General features: G+C 43.1%; 1 protein-coding gene across 1 annotated transcript in view; it reads left to right on the top strand.

The window, feature by feature from the left end:
• Nucleotides 1–21,774, top strand: part of LOC139364180 (YY1 transcription factor) — a 44,069-nt gene extending 22,295 nt beyond the window's left edge. Inside the window, exons 2-5 of the mRNA XM_071099608.1 lie at nt 2,072–2,234; nt 13,824–13,884; nt 15,619–15,777; nt 16,574–21,774. Of these exons, the coding sequence (XP_070955709.1) occupies nt 2,072–2,234; nt 13,824–13,884; nt 15,619–15,777; nt 16,574–16,756 (566 nt within the window). The 3' untranslated portion in view covers nt 16,757–21,774. The remainder of the gene's footprint in view (nt 1–2,071; nt 2,235–13,823; nt 13,885–15,618; nt 15,778–16,573) is intronic.

The raw sequence follows: 21,774 nt of genomic DNA, 5'->3' as shown, positions 1-21,774 counted from the left end.
GCAACCTCCGCCACCCGGGTTTAGGCGATTCTCCTGCCTCAGCCTCCCAAGTAGCTGGGCTTACAGGCGCCCGCCACCACAGCTGGCTAATTTTTGTATTTTCAATAGAGTTGGGGTTTCATCATGTTGACCAGGCTGGTCTTGAGCTCCCAAAATGTGGGGATTACAGGCATGAGCCACTGTGCCCTGGCCGAGAGATCTTTTAAAGGGGATCAATAGGATTTGGTGTCTGAGATGTGGAAAATGAATTATATGGGGTCTGAATATATGAATAAATATATATAAAATATATACTTATATATAGAAAATATATATGGTTGTTTTGTTGTTGTTGTTGAGACAGAGTCTCGCTTTGTCACCCAGGCTGGAGTATACTGGCACAATCTCGGCTCAGTGCAAGCTCCGCCTCCCAGGTTCAAGCGATTCTCCTGCCTCAGCCTCCTGAGTAGCTGGGATTACAGGCGCCCGCCACCACGCCCGGCTAATATTTTGTATTTTTAGTAGAGACGGGGTTTCATCGTGTTAGCCAGGATGGTCTTGATCTCCTGACCGTGTGAGCCACCGTACCCGGCGCGCGCCCCCCCACTTTTTTTTTTTTTTTTTTTGGGCAATCTTCCTCTAGACTGAAGTTGCAGTGATGTGGTCACGGCTCACTACAGCCTCGACCTCTTGGGCTCAAGTGATTATCCTGCCTCAGCCTCCCAAGTAGCTGGGACTACAGGCATGCACCCCACGCCTGGCTAATTTTAATTTTTTTGTGGAGACAGGGTCTCTCCCTTTGTTGCCCAGGCTGGTCTCAGAACTTCTGGGCTTAAGTGATCCTCCTGTCTTGACCTCCCAGAGTGCTGGGATTACAGGCATGAGCCACTGCATGTGGCCTAATTTTTGTAACCTGTTGGATTTGAGATGATAGTAAGTCATGCAAGTAGAGATGTTGTACATTTGTTTGAACATATGCTTGTTTATTTTTATTTTTTGTTTTGTTTTTTGAGACAGAATTTCACTCTGTCACCCAGGCTGGAGGGCATTGGCACTATCTCAGTTCACTGCGACCTCTGCCTCCTGGTTCAGGCAATTCTCCTGCCTCAGCCTCCTGAGTAGCTGGGATTACAGGCATGCACCACCATGCCCGGCTAATTTTTGTATTTTTAAGCAGATGGAGTTTTGCCGTGTTGTCCAGTCTGGTCTCAAACTCCTAACTGCAAGCAATTCAACTGCCTTAGCCTTCCAAAGTGCTGGGATTATAGGCATGAACCACTGGTGCTGGGCTGAACATATTTTTATTGAGGGCCAGCTATCTGCAGATTTTGAACAAGGCTCTGTAAATCCATGGGATCAAAACTGACCAACCTTCATGTCCTTACGCAGTTTACAGTCTAGTGGGAAGTTGACAAAACCACACAGCTATAATTACAAATTGTAGTCAATGGAAATTGCATGAATAAACACCTTGAGGTTAGGGTAGATGGGCCATGATACAGTTGAGGTGCTAAAGGGCCACAATAGAGGAGTGAAGAGGGAGGAGGCTGGAGAGGTAGCAAGAGACTAGCTAAGAGGTCTATGAAATCAGATTTGAATCAGCACCACAGAATTGGTAGTTGCCAGGAAATGTGTGTGGTGTGAGTAAAAAGCTGAAATCTAGGCTGGGTGTGGTGGCTTATGCCTGTAACATCAGGACTTTAGGAGGCCAAGGCAGGAGGATCGCTTGAGTGCAGGTGTTCCAGACCAGCCTGGGCAACATTGTGAGACCCTGTTTCTACAATAAATAAAAATAATTAGCTGGGTGTGGTGGCACATGCCTGTAGTCCCAGCTACTCAGGAGGCTGAGGTGTGGGGATTGCTTGAGCCCAGGAGTTTGAGGTTGAATGAGCCGTGATCGTGATTGGGCCACTGCACTCCAGCTGGGTGACAGTGAGACCCGTTCCCTAAAAAAAAAAAAAGAAGAAAAAGAAAACAATTGAGCTGGTGGCTATAAATCACCCATTTAAGAAGTTACTGGTGAAAGCAGTTTTTGTAGTTTTTAAAATCTATTTACTCAGCTAAAGATAATCAATCTCATGATGTGTTTCAGATGAAAAAAAAGATATTGACCATGAGACTGTGGTTGAAGAACAGATCATTGGCGAGAACTCACCTCCTGATTATTCAGAATATATGACAGGAAAGAAACTTCCTCCTGGAGGAATACCTGGCATTGACCTCTCAGATCCCAAACAACTGGCAGAATTTGCTAGGTAAGTTATAAGAACTTTACTTTCTTTTAATTATAGAAAGTGCTTGAGTCTTGACAGCTATGTTTTCCTGTGCCTAAGTCAAAATGGTGGTTTGTATTCTTTCTCTAGGGCAATTCCTGAAAACAAAAGCAGTCCGTTTTGGGTTTTTTTGTTTGTTTTTTGTTTCTGTTTTTTTGAGATGGAGCCTCCCTCTGTCACCCAGGCTGGAGTGCATTGGTGCGATCTCGGCTCACTGAAACCTCTGCCTCCCAGGTTCAAGCAATTCTAACAGTCAGTTTTAGTTTTAGTAGTAGCTATGCTATTAATGTAAGTGGCAGCATTTTAGATCCTTGCAGTAAGATGAAGCAAATACCCTTTATTTATAGGCATTGCATGTGAGTAAATAAAATTGCCCGTAATTTATTTTGGAATGGATATCTTCCACACTGCCTTATGGCTTCTTTGTACACATTTTATTTTTTATTTATTTATTAATTTACTTATTTATTTTTTGAGACGGAGTCTCGCTATGTCTCCCAGGCTGGAGTGCGGTGGGCGCCATCTTGGCTCACTGCAAACTCTGCCGCCTCCTGGGTTCACGCCATTCTCCTGCCTCAGCGTCCCGAGAACCTGGGACTACAGGCGCCCGCCACCACACCCGGCTAATTTTTTTGTATTTTTAGTAGAGACAGGGTTTCACTGTATTCGCCAGGATGGTCTTGATCTCCTGACCTCGTGATCCGCCTGCCTTGGCCTCCCAAAGTGCTGGGATTACAGGCGTGAGCCACCGCGCCCGGCTTATTTTTTATATTTTTGAGGCAAGAGTCTTGCTCTCTTGCCCAGGCTGGAGTGCAATGGTGCAATTTCAGCTCACTGCAACCTCTACCTCCCTGGTTCAAGCGATTCTCCTGCCTCAGCCTCCCAAGTAGCTGGGATTATGGGTGTGTGCCGCCACGCCCAGCCAATTTTTATGTTTAGTAGAGACAGGGTTTCATCCTGTTGGCCAGTCTGGTCTCGAACTCCTGGTCTCAAGTAATCCGCCTGCTTCCACCTCCTAGAGTGCTAGGATACAGGCGTGAGCCACTGTGCCCAGCCCGTAGTACACATTTTAAATTTGGGTGTGTTGTATTGGTCTATGCTACTGGAGACCTGGGTCTGTACTAGATTCATCCAGCTGACCACTGGAAAGGATTTCATAAATTTGTATTTGTCTTATCATCAGTTAAGCTCCTGGTATGCTAATTTAAGCTGGCATGACAGGAGGAGATGAAGTTATTTATGACTGGGACATGGCGAGCAGTGGAGACACTCTGAACCCATTGGTTGGGTGTGTTTGTTTTGCCTAAAGTGGGTTGGGTTCTTATAGAAGCCTACTTTTTGTATTACTTTCTAGTACTATTTGGCAGTTTGTACAAGGAGCTGAAAATACCCACAAAGATGTAAACTTTTAAATTAAATGAACTAATAAAATAAACTCTGGAACAGAAAGCCTAATGCCTTTCCATACCTGAGGTTGAATGGAACCTGGAATAGCTCAGGAAATTTCGGCAAGGGCAGGATCAAGAAGAAAAATCCTTTTGATCTTGCACATTCTAAGAACAGAGTGAGTTGCATTTTTTTTTTCTTTTGAGAGCAGAGTAGTAGAGGTGGAGACCCTTCAGTGTCCTGGCTTCCCTCTTGGCCCTGCCGAAAACAAGGTGGGCAATTCCTGCCACCTGGAGCTCCTTTCCCCACTTGTCAAATGGGCATTAAGAATTCCATTGTGATTTGATACATGGGGGTTCTCAACCCTTTATTCTTTCCAGTGAAACTATAGCTATAATTTATAATATATGCATTATTTCTAGTTTATCATGACTTAAAACAGTGAAGGCTCTATCCTTTTGTTAATGACATTCCAGCTTTTATTGACATTCATATTTCAGATACAGTTACGTAAATATTAACTGCCCTTTCCCCAAAAAAAGTAACAAAAATGGAATCTGTAGGGTTCTTAGTCAACTGTGAAGTTTTTGGACAGGTTGAGTCAAGTATTACGCCAGTGTTTAATGTTGCCATGTGTTCTGTTTTTTTTCTTTTTTAACCACGCCATCGCACTCCAGCCTGGGCAACAAGGGTGAAACTCCTTCCAAAAAAAAAAAAAAAGAGAGAGGGAGAGGGAAGGAAGGAAGGAAAGAAACTACAAAAGATAATGGAAAAGATTTAGAAACAGATTGACTGTGTGCTTGGTGGGGCACGTGGGGTAGGAGTAAGAGCATGCTTAACATTTTCATGCTTTTAGCCACTGCTCATTAGATGACTCTAGCCCCAGCTTACTTCCTGAAAACCACCTCAAGTCCAACATGGATGTTTTATTATTAACAGCATCTCAAACCAAATACTGACTACTCTGAGCCCCAAACGAGAACACTGAAGCTTTTTTTTTTTGAGATGGAGTCTCACTCTTGTCACCCAGGCTGGAGTGCCAGTGGTATGATCTCGGCTCACTGCAACCTCTGCCACCCAGGTTCAAGTGATCTCGTGCCTCAGCCTCCAAAGTAGCTGGGATTACAGGCGCCGCCACCACACCCGGCTAATTTTTGTATTTTTAGTAGAGATGAGGTTTCGCCATCTTGGCCAGGCTTGTCTTGAACTCCTAACCTCGTGATCCATCTGCCTCGGCTTCCCAAAGGGCTGGGATTATAGGTGTGAGCCACCACACCTGGCCTTTTGAAGCTTTAAATTACAATTGTGATTCTCCTCTGTCCACATGGCTGGGGAGGCCTCAGAATCTTGGCAGGAGGCGAAAGGCATTTCTTACATGGTGGTGGCAAGAGAAAAATGAGGAAGAAGCAAAAGTGGAAACCCCTGATAAACCCATCTCATCTTGTGAGACTTAACTATCATGAGAATAGCATGGGAAAGACTGGTCCCCATGATTCAGTTACCTCGCCCCGGGTCCCACCTACAACATGTGGGAATCCTGGGAGATAGAATTCAAGTTGAGATTTGGGTGAGGACACAGTGAAACCATGTCAGAGGGTAAGAGAGCCCAGTGGCAGAGTAAAAGCATCATTCAGACAAGTAGAAGGAGACTCAGGAGGTACTAGAGAGGGGAATAAAACCTTTCGGTTATACATTGTGAAGGAGCTGCAGTGGAGGGCAGAGGCTGAGGGAAAGGTTTTGAAGAGAGAAGGAGTCTATGTGTGGTGAGCAGTAAAGCTGTTAGGTGTTGGTGACCCTTGGCACTGCTTACCCTCCTTGGAGCATTGGAGCAGCTGATCTAAAAGTTTGTCCCCAGTCTTCTGAACAGAAAATCCAGGGACACATGTTACTGTGGGGAAGGTAACATGGCTACCTTAGACCAACTCCTTAAGAAGGGGACCACCCACAGAGACTGGCACCCGGGTACCAGCTAGCCATCCAAAACACCAACACTGAAGAATCTAAAAGTTTCAGTGAGATAGGCCATCGACTGGAAAGAATAATAGACCTGAATGAGACTTTTCTTCAGTAGCAGAGGATAATTAGAGGCAATAAAACAATGCTTTGAGAGGAAAAATTACTGTAAACATCATAGAGTTCTTGATCCAGCAAAGCTATCAAGTCACATACAAGAACAAGAGATGACAATTTTAGAGACCCAAGGATTTATGTTGCATGTACCCTTTCTGAGGAGGCAAGTTGAAGATACAATATAGCGAAATGAGGATGAACATCAGAAGGAAGATTTCCTAGTGCACAACAACCAAGAGGACAGCTGTGCAGCAGGCTAGAAAATGTATTCCATTTAGAATAGAAAGTTGGCTGGCTGTAAGAATTTCTTTTTTTTTTTTTTTTTTTTTGAGACGGGGTCTTGCTTTGTGGTCCAGGCTGGAGTGCAGTGGCCGAATCTCAGCTCACTGCAAGCTCCGCCTCCCGGGTTTACGCCATTCTCCTGCCTCAGCCTCCCGAGTAGCTGGGACTACAGGCACCCGCCACCTCGCCCGGCTAGTTTTTTGTATTTTTTAGTAGAGACGGGGTTTCACCGTGTTAGCCAGGATGGTCTCGATCTCCTGACCTCGTGATCCGCCCGTCTCAGCCTCCCAAAGTGCTGGGATTACAGGCTTGAGCCACCGCGCCCGGCCAAGAATTTCTTAAGGAAAAGTCAGTTTCATTCAGTAGTAGGTAGAGTGAGTAAGAAGCTTGGTGGTATGGAAAAGGGTCTTCTGAAAAAGAAAAGGCAATTGGAAACTCCATGAAAAGGGGTGAAGGGGTAGGGCAAAGAAAGCCATAGCCTAAAAAATAGGGCCTAATTTTGACAGTATTGAAAGAGAGAGCTCCTTTGACCTGACTCTGGGAAGATTCTCTCCTTGCAGCTCCTATGTTGTACTTGTAGAGCATTAAGTGTGATCCTAGCACACTGTTTTAATGTTTGCATAATCACAATATGAATGTAAATAGCATTTCTTTTATTAACCTGTTAAAAGATTTCATTTTTGTATAGAAGAGAATGTAATCTTGCTCGTCTTGACAGTGTAAAAAGTAAAGTTACAGGCCGGGCGCGGTGGCTCAAGCCTGTAATCCCAGCACTTTGGGAGGCCGAGACGGGCGGATCATGAGGTCAGGAGATCGAGACCATCCTGGCTAACACGGTGAAACCCCGTCTCTACTAAGAAATACAAAAAAAAAAAACTAGCCGGGCGAGGTGGCGGGTGCCTGTAGTCCCAGCTACTCGGGAGGCTGAGGCAGGAGAATGGCATAAACCCGGGAGGCGGAGCTTGCAGTGAGCTGAGATCCGGCCACTGCACTCCAGCCTGGGCTACAGAGCGAGACTCTGTCTCAAAAAAAAGTAAAGTTACAGAGTTTGGGCCCTGTGAGGTGGGTCAAGGGTTGGGCTCCCTCTCATCCATATTCTACATAGTAGCTCTTTTTTTTTTTTTTTTTTGAAATGGAGTCTTGCTCTGTCGCCAGGCTGGAGTGCAAGTGGTACAATCTCGGCTCACTGCAACCTCTCTACCTCCTGGATTCAAACTATTCTCCTGCCTCAGCCTCCCAAATAGCTGGGACTAATAGGCGCACACCACCACGCCCGACTAATTTTTGTATTTTTAGTAGAGACAGGGTTTCACCATGTTGGCCAGAATGATCTCTATCTCTTGACCTCGTGATCCACCCACCTTGGCCTCCCAAAGTGCTGGGATTACAGGCATGAACCACTGCACCCGGCCTCTACATAGTAGCTCTTGAAGCTTATGTTCATCTAAACTAATCTCTGTATTTGCACAGTCGTGTTGGTGAGAACTGTTTGCACCTAGGTGCCCTCTTTTGTTAGATCTTCACATTTTGAGGATGTGTGTAACAGTTGAGTGGGATTTTCTGGAGGCTCAGGAATTGATGCTGGGGACTCTGAAAGCAGCAGATACAGAGGCACCAAGAGTTTTAACCTCTTGGGGACCAGACCACATCTTCGCTAATTACGGCCCATAGAACTTGTCCTGGTGGCCTCCAGTCTTCGCCTCCTGCACTCACAAAGTGGCATTAGAGCCGCAGCTGTTGGCTTAAGGTAGAATGTAAGCTGCTTTTCTGTCTCCTCTGTGCACTGGGGTGATGGGGTGCTGGACTGGACTTGAAACTGTCCAAAGAGTATTTCAGGCTCATGCCACACTCAACCTAGACTGCCTAGTAAATCAGTTACATATGCACGTGGGCAAAATATAAGCAGTAATGACTTTAATTGGAAAATCTGACATTGGGAAGGTGGACAGGCTGTGGATGACTTTTTTTCCCGAAATGTCTGTTCAGTAAATATTTCGAAAGGTGGTCAGTGAGTGGGGTCCAGTGAGTTCTGTTTCCTGTAAAGTGACCACCTTTGTATGTATTTCACTAAATAAAAGTTAGACCTTTGAAAACCTTTGGTCTAGAAAGATTAAAATAGAATGGTTAGGCCAGTCCCAAACTGGGTTTTTTTGTTGTCGTTCACTGCTTACCCTGAGACTTTCACAGTATTAAGGTATAGATGAAATGTGATAATGGAAATGAAAATACCTCAAGACTCTTCAATATCATCACATGAATATTAATATTTAAGAGATAATTCATTGAACAAACTTTATCTAAGGCAATATTACCTTTTCACAAAGAAGGGAGGTGAATCATGCTTGCAAATGGCAGCCGTATTACACAGAAACTTCTGTACCAACAGCACACATCAGAGAGGATGGTTCTGGTCTGGAAGTCAGCTAACCTTGTTTTGTATGGAAGAGGCTTATTTGCATTAAAGAGTCACTGCTCCAAAAATGTTTCATCTCCCTTTCTGGGATATTTGCAGATCTGTTGGTTAGAACTTCGGTTTACATAGTGCTCTGCTGATACTGTGCCAGAAGTTTGGGTTCTGAAGTCCAATCTTTACAACGTTCTTCCCACATATGCCAGAATGAGCTATTATACATCGGGCAATCATGTCATTAGGAGTGTATTCTCTCTCTTTATTTGACAGGAAACTTGAGTCGTTGGGTGCCTGACTCCTCCATGTAACAGGTACTGCATTGAGGGGTGTGTTCCTCCTAGTGCCATGCTTTCTCCACTTTCTCAGCCCTTTATCAAAGGGTGGTTAAGAGTGAACTCATTTTTAGCTAGACCCATTTATCACATAGCCAATGGTAACAAGAGCTATCATTTCCCAAGTGCTTAACATACATCTCTTAAGTAGGTAGCATTATACCTTTTTACAGAAAAAGAAACCGAGGCTGAGAAGTTACAGTTTGCTCAAGGTCATGAAGCTAGTAGAAGTCAGCTCCAAGTCACACATCCCATACTGCCTCATTCATAATGTCTATGCTGTTGTCATCATTGTCTCCGGGTTCAAAAGGACTCTCTGGGTTCAAGAGTGCTCAGCTGGTGAATGGAAGATTTAAATCTTAGTTACTTCTGAATAGTTGAGGAGGGTGAGAAGGTGTTCTCAGTGGTAGTATATGATTTTTACTCTTTACTTGTAAAATGAAACACTGTTTTAACCTAAGTGTATTTTTGGAAAATGACCTTTTTCATTGTTGGCATTCAAATAAAATGTAAAAAGTACCAACGTATACTGCTGCATTTGCCACTCTGTGTGAAGGAGGATGATTTGCGAAGGAGCTTAAGAGTAGCTGCATTTAAACCTTCCACTTACTCCTTAAATCCAAGGGTATTTGTCCAAATGCATTTTAAACTCTTATTCTAAAATTAAATATATTTCTAAATACTAGCACACATTTTGAAAATGACATTTTAAGAAAAAATAATACCACTTATAATAACAAACGAAGAGTTGGGTAAATGGTACCTGAGACTTTCTCTTTACTTTGGGGGCATATTTGAAAATTTCCATGATAAAATATCTTTTAAAAAATGAAGTTACTAAGAATAACTCTAGGAAAATGTATGGGGGACCGGGTGCCATGGCTCACACCTTTAATCCTAGCACTTTGGGAGGCCGAGGTGGGTGGATCACCTGAGGTCAAGAGTTCCAGACCAGCCTGGCCAACATGGTGAAACCCCATCTCTACTAAAAATACAAAAAAAAAAAAAAAGGCCAGGCATGGTGGCACACGCCTGTAATTCCAGCTACTCAGGAGGCTGAGGCAGGAGAATTGCTTGAACCTAGGAAGCAGAGGTTGCAGTGAGCCAAGATCGCACCACTTCACTCCAGCCTGAGCGAAAGAGTGAAACTCCATCTCAAAAAAAAAGAAAAAGAAAATGTATGGGAGGCCGGGCGCGGTGGCTCACGCCTGTAATCCCAGCACTTTGGGAGGCCGAGACCATCCTGTCTAACACGGTGAAACCCCGTCTCTACTAAAAAATACAAAAAACTAGCCGGGCGAGGTGGCGGGCGCCTGTAGTCCCAGCTACTCGGGAGGCTGAGGCCGGAGAATGGTGTGAACCCGGGAGGCGGAGCTTGCAGTGAGCTGAGATCCGGCCACCGCACTCCAGCCTGGGTGACAGAGCGAGACTCCGTCTCAAAAAAAAAAAAAAGAAAAAGAAAATGTATGGGAGAGGACCCTTACTAAGCCATATTTACTAAGATTTAATTTGCATATGGTAAAGTCTATTCCCTTTTAGGTATGTATGTACTATTCTGTGAATTTGGACAAACACAGTCATGTAGCCATCTTCACAGTCAACACAGAATGTTTCCATGGAGTCCTAGGCGGGTGGATTGCTTGAGCTCAGGAGTTTGAGACTAGCCTGGGCAACATAGCAAAACCAGATCTCTACAAAAACAAAACAAAAATTTTCAAAGAATAAATACTCTTAATTGGGAAGATTGAAACTTAAAAAAAAAGGCCGGGCAGCAGTGGCTCACGCCTGTAATCCTAGCACTTTGGGAGGCCAAGGCGGGCAGATCACAAGGTTAGGAGATCAAGACCATCCTGGCTAACACGGTAAAACCTTGTCTCTACTAAAAATACAAAAAATTAGCCAGTTGTGGTGGCGGGCACCTGTTGTCCCAGCTACTCGGGAGGCTGAGGCAGGAGAATGACGTGAACCCGGGAGGGAGAGCTTGCAGTGAGTCGAGGTCGCCCCATTGCACTCCAGCCTGGGCGACAGAGCGAGACTCCGTCTCAGTCAATCAATCAGTAATAAAAAAATAATATTTGAGTGGAATAGAAACCTTGCATATCAATCACTGTTGTTTTCCAAACTGATGTAACCTCAAGGTGGCACAGTGGCACCAAATTTTGTCCTACCTGATTTTGTGAACCTCAGACCAAAACTCCAGGATTTATTTGTATTTAAGATAAGAAAGGCTAGTTCAGAGTCCTGTTTACAACAGGCACTTATGAAATACTTGCTCACTGGTGTTACAGGTTGAGCATCCTTTATCCAAAATGCTTAGGAACAGTAACACTTTGGATTTTGGGGTTTTGCATATGCATAATGAGTTATCTTAGGGCTAGGACTCAGGTTTAAACACGAAATTTGAACTTAATTTATGTTTCATTACACCTTATACACATAGCCTGAAGGCAATTCTATACTTTTATTTTATTTTTTTGAAACAGGGTCTTGTTCTGTCACCGAAGTTGAATTGCAGCCTCAAATTCCTGGGCTGAAAGGATTCTACCTCTTCAGCCTCCCAAGTAGCTGGAACTGTAGGCATATGCCACCACGTCTGGCTAACTTTTTATTTTTTTAGAGACAGGGTGTTGCTTTGTTGCCCAGGCTGTTATACAATATTTTAAATAATTTTGTACATGAAACAAAGTTTTGACTGTGACCCCATCACATGAGTATGTCATATTAGCACTCAGATAGTTTCAGATTTTGGATTTTGGATGTTCAAGGATGCTCAATCTATAATCCATTTACAAGAAAGGACAAATATCTACAGGGTTGGGATAGGGGAGGACACTGAATTGAAAATGTTCTCATAGAATTTAAAATAGCAAATATGTACAGTCTTGAACCAACTCCATGGAGATAAGTGATAGTTACCAGATCTGTTGTTCCTCACATACTCCTCCAGGGCATGGAAAGTTTAACCAATGATTTCATGTGTTCAGGTTACAGATCAGGCAATCCTTTTCCCAGATTGTAAGTGAAGAAGGACATTGTTAGGGCCTTCACAAACTTAAAAGATCACAGAATTAATTTTTTTTAAGGAGTTTTTTTTTTTTTTTTTTTTTTTTTTTTTTTTTTTTTTGTAACAAAAGAGTGGTAGTAAATTAGCTCTTGCTTTTAAGGATTCACTTAAGTGGGCTTTTTTTTTTTTTTTTCTCCAACTTTGACTTTTTAAAAAATGTCAATAGCTTTTGGCATATAAGTGGTTTTTGGTTACATGGGTGAATTCTATATTGGTGAATTCTGAGATTTGAGTGCACCCCTCACCAGAGCAGTGTACACTGTATCCAGTATGTAGTCTTTTATCCCACACCATTCTTTCCCCACTCAGTCTGCAAAGTCCATTATATCACTCTGTATGTCTTTGTATCCTCATAGCTTAGCTCCCACTTATAAGTGAGAACATACCCCATTTGATTTTCCATTCCTGAGTTACTTCACTCAAAATAGTGGCCCCCAGCTAGTTTTTTATAGGTTTTGTTTTTGTTTTTGTTTTTGTTTTGAGACCGCATTTCATTCTTGCCGCCTAGGCTGGAGTGCAATGGCACGATCTCGGCTCATTACAACCTCCGCCTCCCTGGCTTAAGCAATTCTCCTCCCTCAGCTTCCTGAGTAGCTGGGATTACAGGCATCTGCCACCACACTTGGCTATTTTAAATCCAAGACAGAGTCTCGTTCTGTCACCTAGGCTGGAATGCAATGGCACAGTCATGGCTTACTGCAGCCGTGACCTTCTGGGCTCAAGAGATCTTCCTGCCTTTAGCCTCCCAAGTGGTTGGGACTATCGACACACATCACTATGCCTGGCTGACTTTGTTTTTTTGTTGGTTTGTTTGTTCATTTGTTTTTGATAGAGACAGGGTTTTGTCCATGTTGCCCAGGCTTAATTTTTTTATTTTTTGTAGAGAGAGTCTTACTGTGTTTCCTAGGCTGGCCTTGAACTCCTGGACTCAAGCAGTTCTCCCACTGTGGCCTCCCAAAGTGCTGGGATTATAGGCGTGAGCCACCACACCCGGCTGATTAGTACTCATTAAATATGAATCATCATGGAGGGGTGTGAGATGGGTAAAACTAGGGACAAAAAGAAAATCTGTTTCCGAGATTTAAGTTTATTTTCCAGTTTTTTTAGGAACCCTTAATTTCTCACCCTTCTACCACAAACAGATCTATAGGGAATATTTGGAGAGAAAGTTTTGTCAAAAGTCCAAAGCTTGATTCAGTGGCAAAAGCAGGTAGGTAAGTTACCAAACCAGGAGGCTCTCTGGATAGTAATTTCACATAGGGCTCTGCCAGACAGTTACCACATTACCAGGACACTTGATAAAAACGAGAACTTCCAAGCCCCCATCCAGAAGCAGGGTAACAGTATGAGAGGATGTGGTGTTCCCATCTGTCCACCAGGCCCTAGGAACTCTTTCCCCAAAGTAACTGGTGCTAATGGTTGATTGTGTGTTCTTCCAGAGATATTTGATATTTAATGTCTATAAATCTTGATTTAAAAGGACTCTCTTGTACCCTTTAAAATGATACATTTTAAAGATCATTTGTGTCAGTACTAATTGGACCCATTTTGTGTATAGAGATGGATATTTTAGGACACTCCTGTGTTTACAGCTCCTTTTTCATGAGGCACTTCAGCATTGCAGCAGCTGCTTTTGGATATCTTCCCTTGCCTCTCATGAGGAGATGCGTCTGGGATTGTCTGAGTTGATTTTTTGTGTTTTTTAAAAGTGTTTGGAGTTAAGAACAGGTATGTGAATCACACAGATCATAGTGCCATTCTAAGCTACACCAGCTTATTAGCTATGAGAATGTAGGCAGCAACTCGATGTTTCTGAGCCTCAGCATCCTTATCTGTAAGATGGGAAGAGTGCTTCACAGTCTTTGGTACTTAGTGAATGCGAGTTGTCTCATTCTTTCTCCTTCATGGAAGTATATCATTTTAGTTTGGGTGCCTATAAGGAAAGCATTTTAGGGACTATATGATTTATGCCAGTTGAGTCTACCCACTCCTACAAATCTGTCTGTCTCTCTTTTTCTTTTGATAAGAATGAAGCCAAGAAAAATTAAAGAAGATGATGCTCCAAGAACAATAGCTTGCCCTCATAAAGTAAGTAATGCTAGGGGGAGAGTGTTAATTAAACTGTTGATGAAGTTTTAGAGAGTTTATAAGAAATTTGCACTTTTGTTTCTGCTTTTGATAATTTAAATGAAGCAAGGAATTAGAATCTTTGGTTTCTAAATCCAAGAGATGAAGTTTTGTTATTTAGTAAAGCCCACTTAAATACTGTTAAATGGGATGACTGCAGGGAGCTGATGCTTGATTACTGTGTTGACTCTACTGTTAGTGTTTCATTTCTTTTTGGATTATATTAACAAGTCAGTCTTAAGATCCTGGGTTGTGTCTCACCCATTGACCTTTATGGGAATGTAGGCTTGTAACTGAAATTTGGAAATTATTTTGGATGTTGCTAAATTAAGCCAAATAAAGACTTAATAATAATTTTGTGTTACTAGAGAGGCACTTAATTGTTTTCAAATGTAGTTAGTCTTTAAAATAAAAGGATAACCTGAAAAGTACTTTTGAGGTATTTGTTGGGGGCTGTTTTCAAACTTAATTGGATATAAGACTAACAGAAAAATCAAGTATCACATAGGTACAGAGAACAAAGTAGGAGAGATTGAGTGGAAGAAAGAATGTAAAAATGAACAATTGGAGCAGCCTACATTAGTCTCACGGTCTCATCCCTATAATGACTGTGACTAGCAAGTCCCTCCTGTTGTTTGTCAGCGTTCTTCATGTGGCGATTTGCAATGTAAACCTATCTCCATCAGGGCCAAAATAACAAGCATTTGAAAACAGTTAGGCCAGAAGTGCCTGCCATCCCTTTAGCTTCTCTGTATACTTCTTAAAGTTTTCTTTATAATGGACAATACTTGTACATGTTTATGGGGTACCATGTGATGTTTCAATGCATGTATACATTGTCTACCAGTTAAATTTTTTAAATTTCCATTTTCTAAATGGAAATTCAACCTCTAAGGGTCAAGGCAGAAAAACTGTGGCTTCCCTCTCTCTTCTGCCTGTGAGCTGTCTAGTGACTTGTGCTGTCCTTCTGTCATGCTGTCTTACCATTTCCCCATTCACTCCATTACTGGGCAACAACTGCAGAAGAAATTGTTAAGGACATGCTTCTCGAGCGCCACACATCCATCTGCCTTTCCCGCCCTGCACTGGTATCAGTTTGCCTGCTTCTTCCTTTTCCTAGTGTCTCACAAAATAAATTTCTTCTGTAGTTGCCATTCCTTGGAGACCCTCTTGCTTCTTTCTCTGTCAAGAAGGGGAAAGAGGCAAAGAGAGAAGAGGGAACAGTAGGCGATGGAGAATGACAGTCCATTGTTGCAGCACAGAATATGGGGCCACCAAAGGTAGTGGTGGACTACCGTCATTTTAACTCCATTTGCTTAGCAGTGCTTTTGTTACTTCATTTTGGGGGACATAGTCGGGTGAGGCGGCTGTGGTATAGCTGGAAGCCAGGGTGTTGGGTTCTATTCCCAGTTTGGCTACTACTAGTAGTGTGACCTTGGGCAAGTCTACTTAAAGACATCTCTAAGCCTCAGTTTCCTCATCTGTAAAACTAGGGTTTGCATTAAATGATGACTTTTTCAGCTGTCTGTTTTTTGTCTTAAATGATATTAATGTTCTACCGTAATACTAAGTAAAATTAAAATGGGAGGTTGGGGGGTGGTTTTGTTTTAGTATTGTCAGTAAAGGCTGTTAAATGGTTGAATCCTTTCTAACAGTTTGCAGTGTGAACCTCTAAGCTGCTTTCTCTGTTTTAAGGGCTGCACAAAGATGTTCAGGGATAACTCGGCCATGAGAAAACATCTGCACACCCACGGCCCCAGAGTCCACGTCTGTGCAGAATGTGGCAAAGCCTTTGTTGAGAGTTCAAAACTAAAACGACACCAACTGGTTCATACTGGAGAGAAGCCCTTTCAGGTAGAGCCAGTTCCCTCTCTTCCCCACACTGCCTTGCCTGTCTGAACACTGCAAGTGTAGGGTGGTGTGGTGATGAGGCAGGAGGTGCCAGCCCAGAGACTCGGGGTCTTATTACTCCTTAGTGAGAAACAAAACTCCTGGGGAGTCTCTTGGAAGGGTTGCTGGGGATCTGGACTTCCTTGTCTATAACCTCTGTGGTCCTGGGTACGGAATGTATTGGTGTAGATGGAGTATACTTTATGGCAGGAGGAGAACAGGATTGATCAGGACCATACCTAAAACTCAATTTCTACTTCATTCATGACAGGATTGAAGTAATTTATTTTTGGTAGTTAATAGTATAATTACTAATTGATAAAGTTTCTAAAATTTTGTTGTATGAGTGTAAGTATAGGTAATATTTTGTCTTGTTTTTAGCCCATAAATAAGTGAAAGAACTAGCAGTGCAGTTAGTAAATCTAACATGGTTCTTTTTGACAACTGACACCAGAACCCTTAATCATTTGTACTTTACCGTTGCAGATGTTTACAGCAGCACTAGCACTCTAGCCTGCATTTAGGAAGACTTGCCATTTTGCCAAGTGTTTTAAACAGTTCATGAGGGCTATCCTTGGGTTTTCGGGGTTGTCCAACCTGCCTGCTGATTCTAGAATATATCTACAAAGTTCACCCCGGGCAGGAATGAAAAGGGTTTGGTAAAATACATAGGCTGTTCTCTAGCAAAGCAGTGAGCTACTGACTCCCAGGGTCTGGTCAGAGTTGCTGAGTGGGTTGATCTCTGGTCTTTCCTCGACAGTGCACGTTCGAAGGCTGTGGGAAACGCTTTTCACTGGACTTCAATTTGCGCACACATGTGCGAATCCATACCGGAGACAGGCCCTATGTGTGCCCCTTCGATGGTTGTAATAAGAAGTTTGCTCAGTCAACTAACCTGAAATCTCACATCTTAACACATGCTAAGGCCAAAAACAACCAGTGAAAAGAAGAGAGAAGACCCTTCTCGACCACGGGAAGCATCTTCCAGAAGTGTGATTGGGAATAAATATGCCTCTCCTTTGTATATTATTTCTAGGAAGAATTTTAAAAATGAATCCTACACACCTAAGGGACATGTTTTGATAAAGTAGTAAAAATTTAAAAAAAAAAAAAAAACTTTACTAAGATGACATTGCTAAGATGCTCTATCTTGCTCTGTAATCTCGTTTCAAAAACACAGTGTTTTTGTAAAGTGTGGTCCCAACAGGAGGACAATTCATGAACTTCGCATCAAAAGACAATTCTTTATACAACAGTGCTAAAAATGGGACTTCTTTTCACATTCTTATAAATATGAAGCTCACCTGTTGCTTACAATTTTTTTAATTTTGTATTTTCCAAGTGTGCATATTGTACACTTTTTTGGGGATATGCTTAGTAATGCTATGTGTGATTTTTCTGGAGGTTGATAACTTTGCTTGCAGTAGATTTTCTTTAAAAGAATGGGCAGTTACATGCATACTTCAAAAGTATTTTCCTGTAAAAAAAAAAAAAAGTTATATAGGTTTTGTTTGCTATCTTAATTTTGGTTGTATTCTTTGATGTTAACACATTTTGTATAATTGTATCGTATAGCTGTATTGAATCATGTAGTATCAAATATTAGATGTGATTTAATAGTGTTAATCAATTTAAACCCATTTTAGTCACTTTTTTTTTTCCAAAAAATACTGCCAGATGCTGATGTTCAGTGTAATTTCTTTGCCTGTTCAGTTACAGAAAGTGGTGCTCAGTTGTAGAATGTATTGTACCTTTTAACACCTGATGTGTACATCCCATGTAACAGAAAGGGCAACAATAAAATAGCAATCCTAAAGCAAGAATATGGCAGAACAAGATCTGTAAGCACAGTCTTATTTTCTTTTGTTGTCCAGAATACTTATAATTCTTGAGCCTCCCAGAAATTGGAAGCTAAATAAAGCAACTCAAGTTTCCTTTATTTTGCACTCAATTACAGTGATTATTGATGAAAGCGATGCATGGATATTTTAATACTTCCTACATGTCCTGACATCCGAAGGAGAGTAGGTAACAGGCATCCCGAGTTCAGGAACTACCTCAGAACACCCCAGGCCAGGTTGGTCATAGGCTGTGATTTTAGCCCCCGGCAAGTGTGAGTGAAGCATCTACCACTGTGCAGCCTGAGCGCCTGTGCAAGGTAAGGTGCCACCTGGCAGTGGGGCACACAGAGGGAAGACCAGGCCTGTCCACCCTGCTGCCTTCAGAGGCAGCTCCAGCAGGGCCTTGGCTTGTCTGACAGGAAATGCTTGTGGTCACTGGTTATTTGGTTTGAGAGCCCTTGTTCCTCCGTCTAGTGGAGTCCTTATTAAATACTAGCCATGTGGCAATTGAGTACCAGTAGCGTAATTTCATGTTTCTAAATGGACACTGGGTGCAAATCAGCAAGGTGATTAGATTATTAGGAAAATTGTGCTCAATGAGTACCTCTCACATTGTAACCTCTTAAATGTACAATTACAATGTTGGATCTTACGGTCAAATAACAGACTTGAGAATATTTTATAAACTGCCATGATACAGCAAAATCTCATTTATTCAAAGTGCAAACATACTGTGTCTTTCTGTTTTGTGTATGCTTGACTGCAAGATAAATGACAAACTAGCTAATATCCGAGATTTATTTACAAACGGCCAGGGACCCCATCAGGTGAAACACATAGCCCGATGTCTTAGAGCTTCTCCATCGGTCCCGTACAGGAGGGCTGGAGACCCAATAACAGTGACCCTGTGGCTCTGGAATGTTGAAGTGCCTTTTGTGAATCATGAATGAAACATTTAACTTGAGACCCTTTAAAAAATTATCCAGAATCTGTTAGCCCTTGGGTAGTTTGGAACTCAGTTCAGCAGATGCCCCCAGCTGTTTTCTGGGTAAGCCAGGCTTTGCTGTATCTGGCAGTCAGGAGAGAGGTCAGCCCATGGTGGAGGTCTTCAGTGCCGAGGGCTCGGATGAGAACGTGTAGTTCTTTGACTTCGACCTGGGCAGGGGCTTCTATGGATGCCTGCTTTGTGAGCACCCACACCTTCCCTCCCCACTGTCGGGTTGAGTAGCCCCAGCATGGCTGTGTTAGGAGTCCTTTGCCCAGCATTGTGCTGCACTGGAGCCTGGCCCTGGCACTGTCCTCAGGACCTTGCCCAAGGGCCCACCGCAGAGCATACCTATGTTACGGGGAGCCCCGCTGGCAGCCCCGAGAGCCATGCCATGGCCTGCAGAAGCCAGGCTCCTGTGTGGATGAAGTCCCTCTTCCTCTGTGCCTTGATCCCTTGGGGGTGCCTTTGGTCATCTCTTCCGTCCTTTCCTGTCTCTGAAGTAGTCATCACTCCCCTTGACTCTCTCTGTTCACATGTCTTCTCAGTCTGCAGAGGTAACTTCTGTAAGGAGTTTAATCTGGGGTTCCAGGAAAACAAGTTCCTTGTTAACATAGCACTGACTTTGCAACAATAGGAAACTAACAAATGAGCAACAATATAAAGAGTAGAGGTAGTTCTCATTGGGTGTAACTTCAACCCATTCTGCTTGTGGTTAGAATTTATAACTTTGCTAACGATGTAATTTACTAAGGTTTGAAATGGTGTTCTAACAGCGAGTCCATTGTCTTGAGGATTAATCTGATTTATAAGTAATACTGATAGACATATTTTCGTACATCTGAGCAGAAATAAATGCATGTTTCTAGCATATGTAATATAAAAACTCCAGAGGATAAGTTTACACTTAACAAGATGTTGTTTTCTATTTTTGAATTTCTTATTATTTCCCCCTTTTTGGTAGTGGGGTTGAGAGGGGGAGCATACTATTTGTATAAAGAACTGTCACCCCAGAGTGACATTTATTTTCCAAGATGACCCTGAACTCATGCTACTGGTTACATATGGTGTTTGTGTGCTTTGCCTAGTTTCAAGGCCTGAGGACTTGAGGAAAATCGGGATTTTTAAATTTTCTTTTTGGTTTTCATGTAAAAGTTCTAAATGTCACTTATTTTGCTAAATAAGACCCTTTCACAGGATAGCGTGCACAATGCCTGTCCATGTTTCCAAGCAGAGTTCAAGTTCGTGTCTTCACAAGTAGATAAGAATCACTTCCAGTCGGGGGAAGCCTCCCTGAGCAGTGTTTGAGAGCTCGTACATTGGAGAACTGCCCCCCGTCCGTTTGCACTCTGCCTTGCAAAACTTACTGTGGAGACGTGCTCCAGATTGGTCTCAGACCAGAGTTTATGTTTGCGGCACAGGAAAACCTGACCTCCTAAAAGAAGTGTTTGAATTGGAAACCTGATAATTCTACCCACCTCCCACCCCCACTAGAGGCAGAGAGAGTTGATTGCTTCCAGGGTCTCTGACTTCTGTGACCTGGAAATCAGCCTGGCTTGGGATATTCATGTTGTTGATCTTTAATTCTTTAAGTTTCTTCTATTTTCTTGACATCGGATCCCCAGCAAGAGTAAGGATACCAGAGGTGAAAACTGGTGAGAGCCAGGCTGCTCACAGACACCTACTTGATGCCACAGCCATGCCATGAGGCTTCCTCCTAGCTGCTCTGCTGGCTTGCTGAAGCCAACTCTGAGTCACGGGGTTGCCTTGGACCCTCGGCTGTAGGGGGCGACTGTCTGGCTCCGGGCCCTTTGTCTTGGATCCACTGACAGTAATGTGATCGCAGCACTTCTTCAGAGTTCAGGCCCAGCAGGTCCTGGCAAGTGCATTCTACTCGAACTTTTAACCCAAGTGGTGGGGAAGGAAGTCGAAACCCCAACCTGCACTTTCTTGGGGTTCTGGCCATGCACTTCTTAGCCTGCTCTCTGACTTTACAGGACAAAAGGTACCCTACGCCTTCTTCAGAATCATACTTACCTGCACGGCGGCATCTGACTGGATGGCTGGCTAGGTCTCATTCACCCCATATTACTGACCCTTGATTTATGTTGTTACTGCTCAGGTTATGCTCAGATGCCCTGGTTGCCTGAAGATGGTTTAAGTGCAGGCCCTTCAGACAAGTCACGTCAGGCAGGAGAGGGCTGGCCTCTAACCCACAAGAGGGCAGATTTGTGGCCAAGAGGCTTCCTGGCATCCACCCCAGGCCCGAGGGATCAGTGTGGTGCCAGAGAGGATCTTTAAGCTGGGACTGTATTGAGGGTTGATAGGAAGTATGGGCAGCAGGTACTTGACACATATCACCCAGTCCCCTTATAAAATCTGGAACGGAGCCTTTAAGTTGAGCGTTAGCATCAGGTCAGCAGGCAAAGCAAACCTCCCACAAACTGGGTGCTGTAAGGCGGGAGTTGACACATGGAGAGCTTGGTCCTGGCTGAGCAGGCACCCAGCCCCATGTTCCCCGCCAGCATTCTGGATGTCAGAGGAGACTGTGTATGATAGCGTCACATTCACCTGAAGCACACTGATTGATTTTCCACAGGTGTGGCAAGTTCGATCAAACTGACCACTTTTCATGAGACACCCAGACACTGTAAAAAACTACCGGGATGTGTTGAGGGGGCAGTTTGCCATGCTCTGTTCTATCTGCTGCTATCTCTGGGGGCCGCATAATGTCCACACACATCATGGAGGGGAGAAAGGCATCAGTACCAAACGGAGTAACCTCTTTTTTCTACAATGTCCATACCCAACATGTGAGGCTATATTATCAACAGGTGGTGAGAAAAATTCTGTTTTTATTCGCTTTCTGGTAACTTCTGTAGGCCCTGGCTCAAGGACTTAGCATTTCGTCTCATGTACATCTTTTTCTTAAGTGTTCTTTGCCATTTCTGGAATTGTCCTTGGTTTTTCCTTAGCTCATAGGTCATAGATGCAGAAATATAGTATTTAAGGCATCCGCATCCAGCATCAGATGGCTTTGCATCCAGAAAAACATTGATAACTCAGTTTGAAGCACCAAGCATGTGTAATATGGCTCTATAAAATATAATAAATGCATAATGTTAAGCTTTTTAA

This window comes from Macaca nemestrina, chromosome 7 (assembly GCF_043159975.1).
Source record: "Macaca nemestrina isolate mMacNem1 chromosome 7, mMacNem.hap1, whole genome shotgun sequence".
NCBI classification, from domain to species: domain Eukaryota; kingdom Metazoa; phylum Chordata; class Mammalia; order Primates; family Cercopithecidae; genus Macaca; species Macaca nemestrina.
The sequence above is the reverse complement of the archived record's forward strand: the minus strand, read 5'-3'. Positions and strand labels throughout refer to the sequence as shown.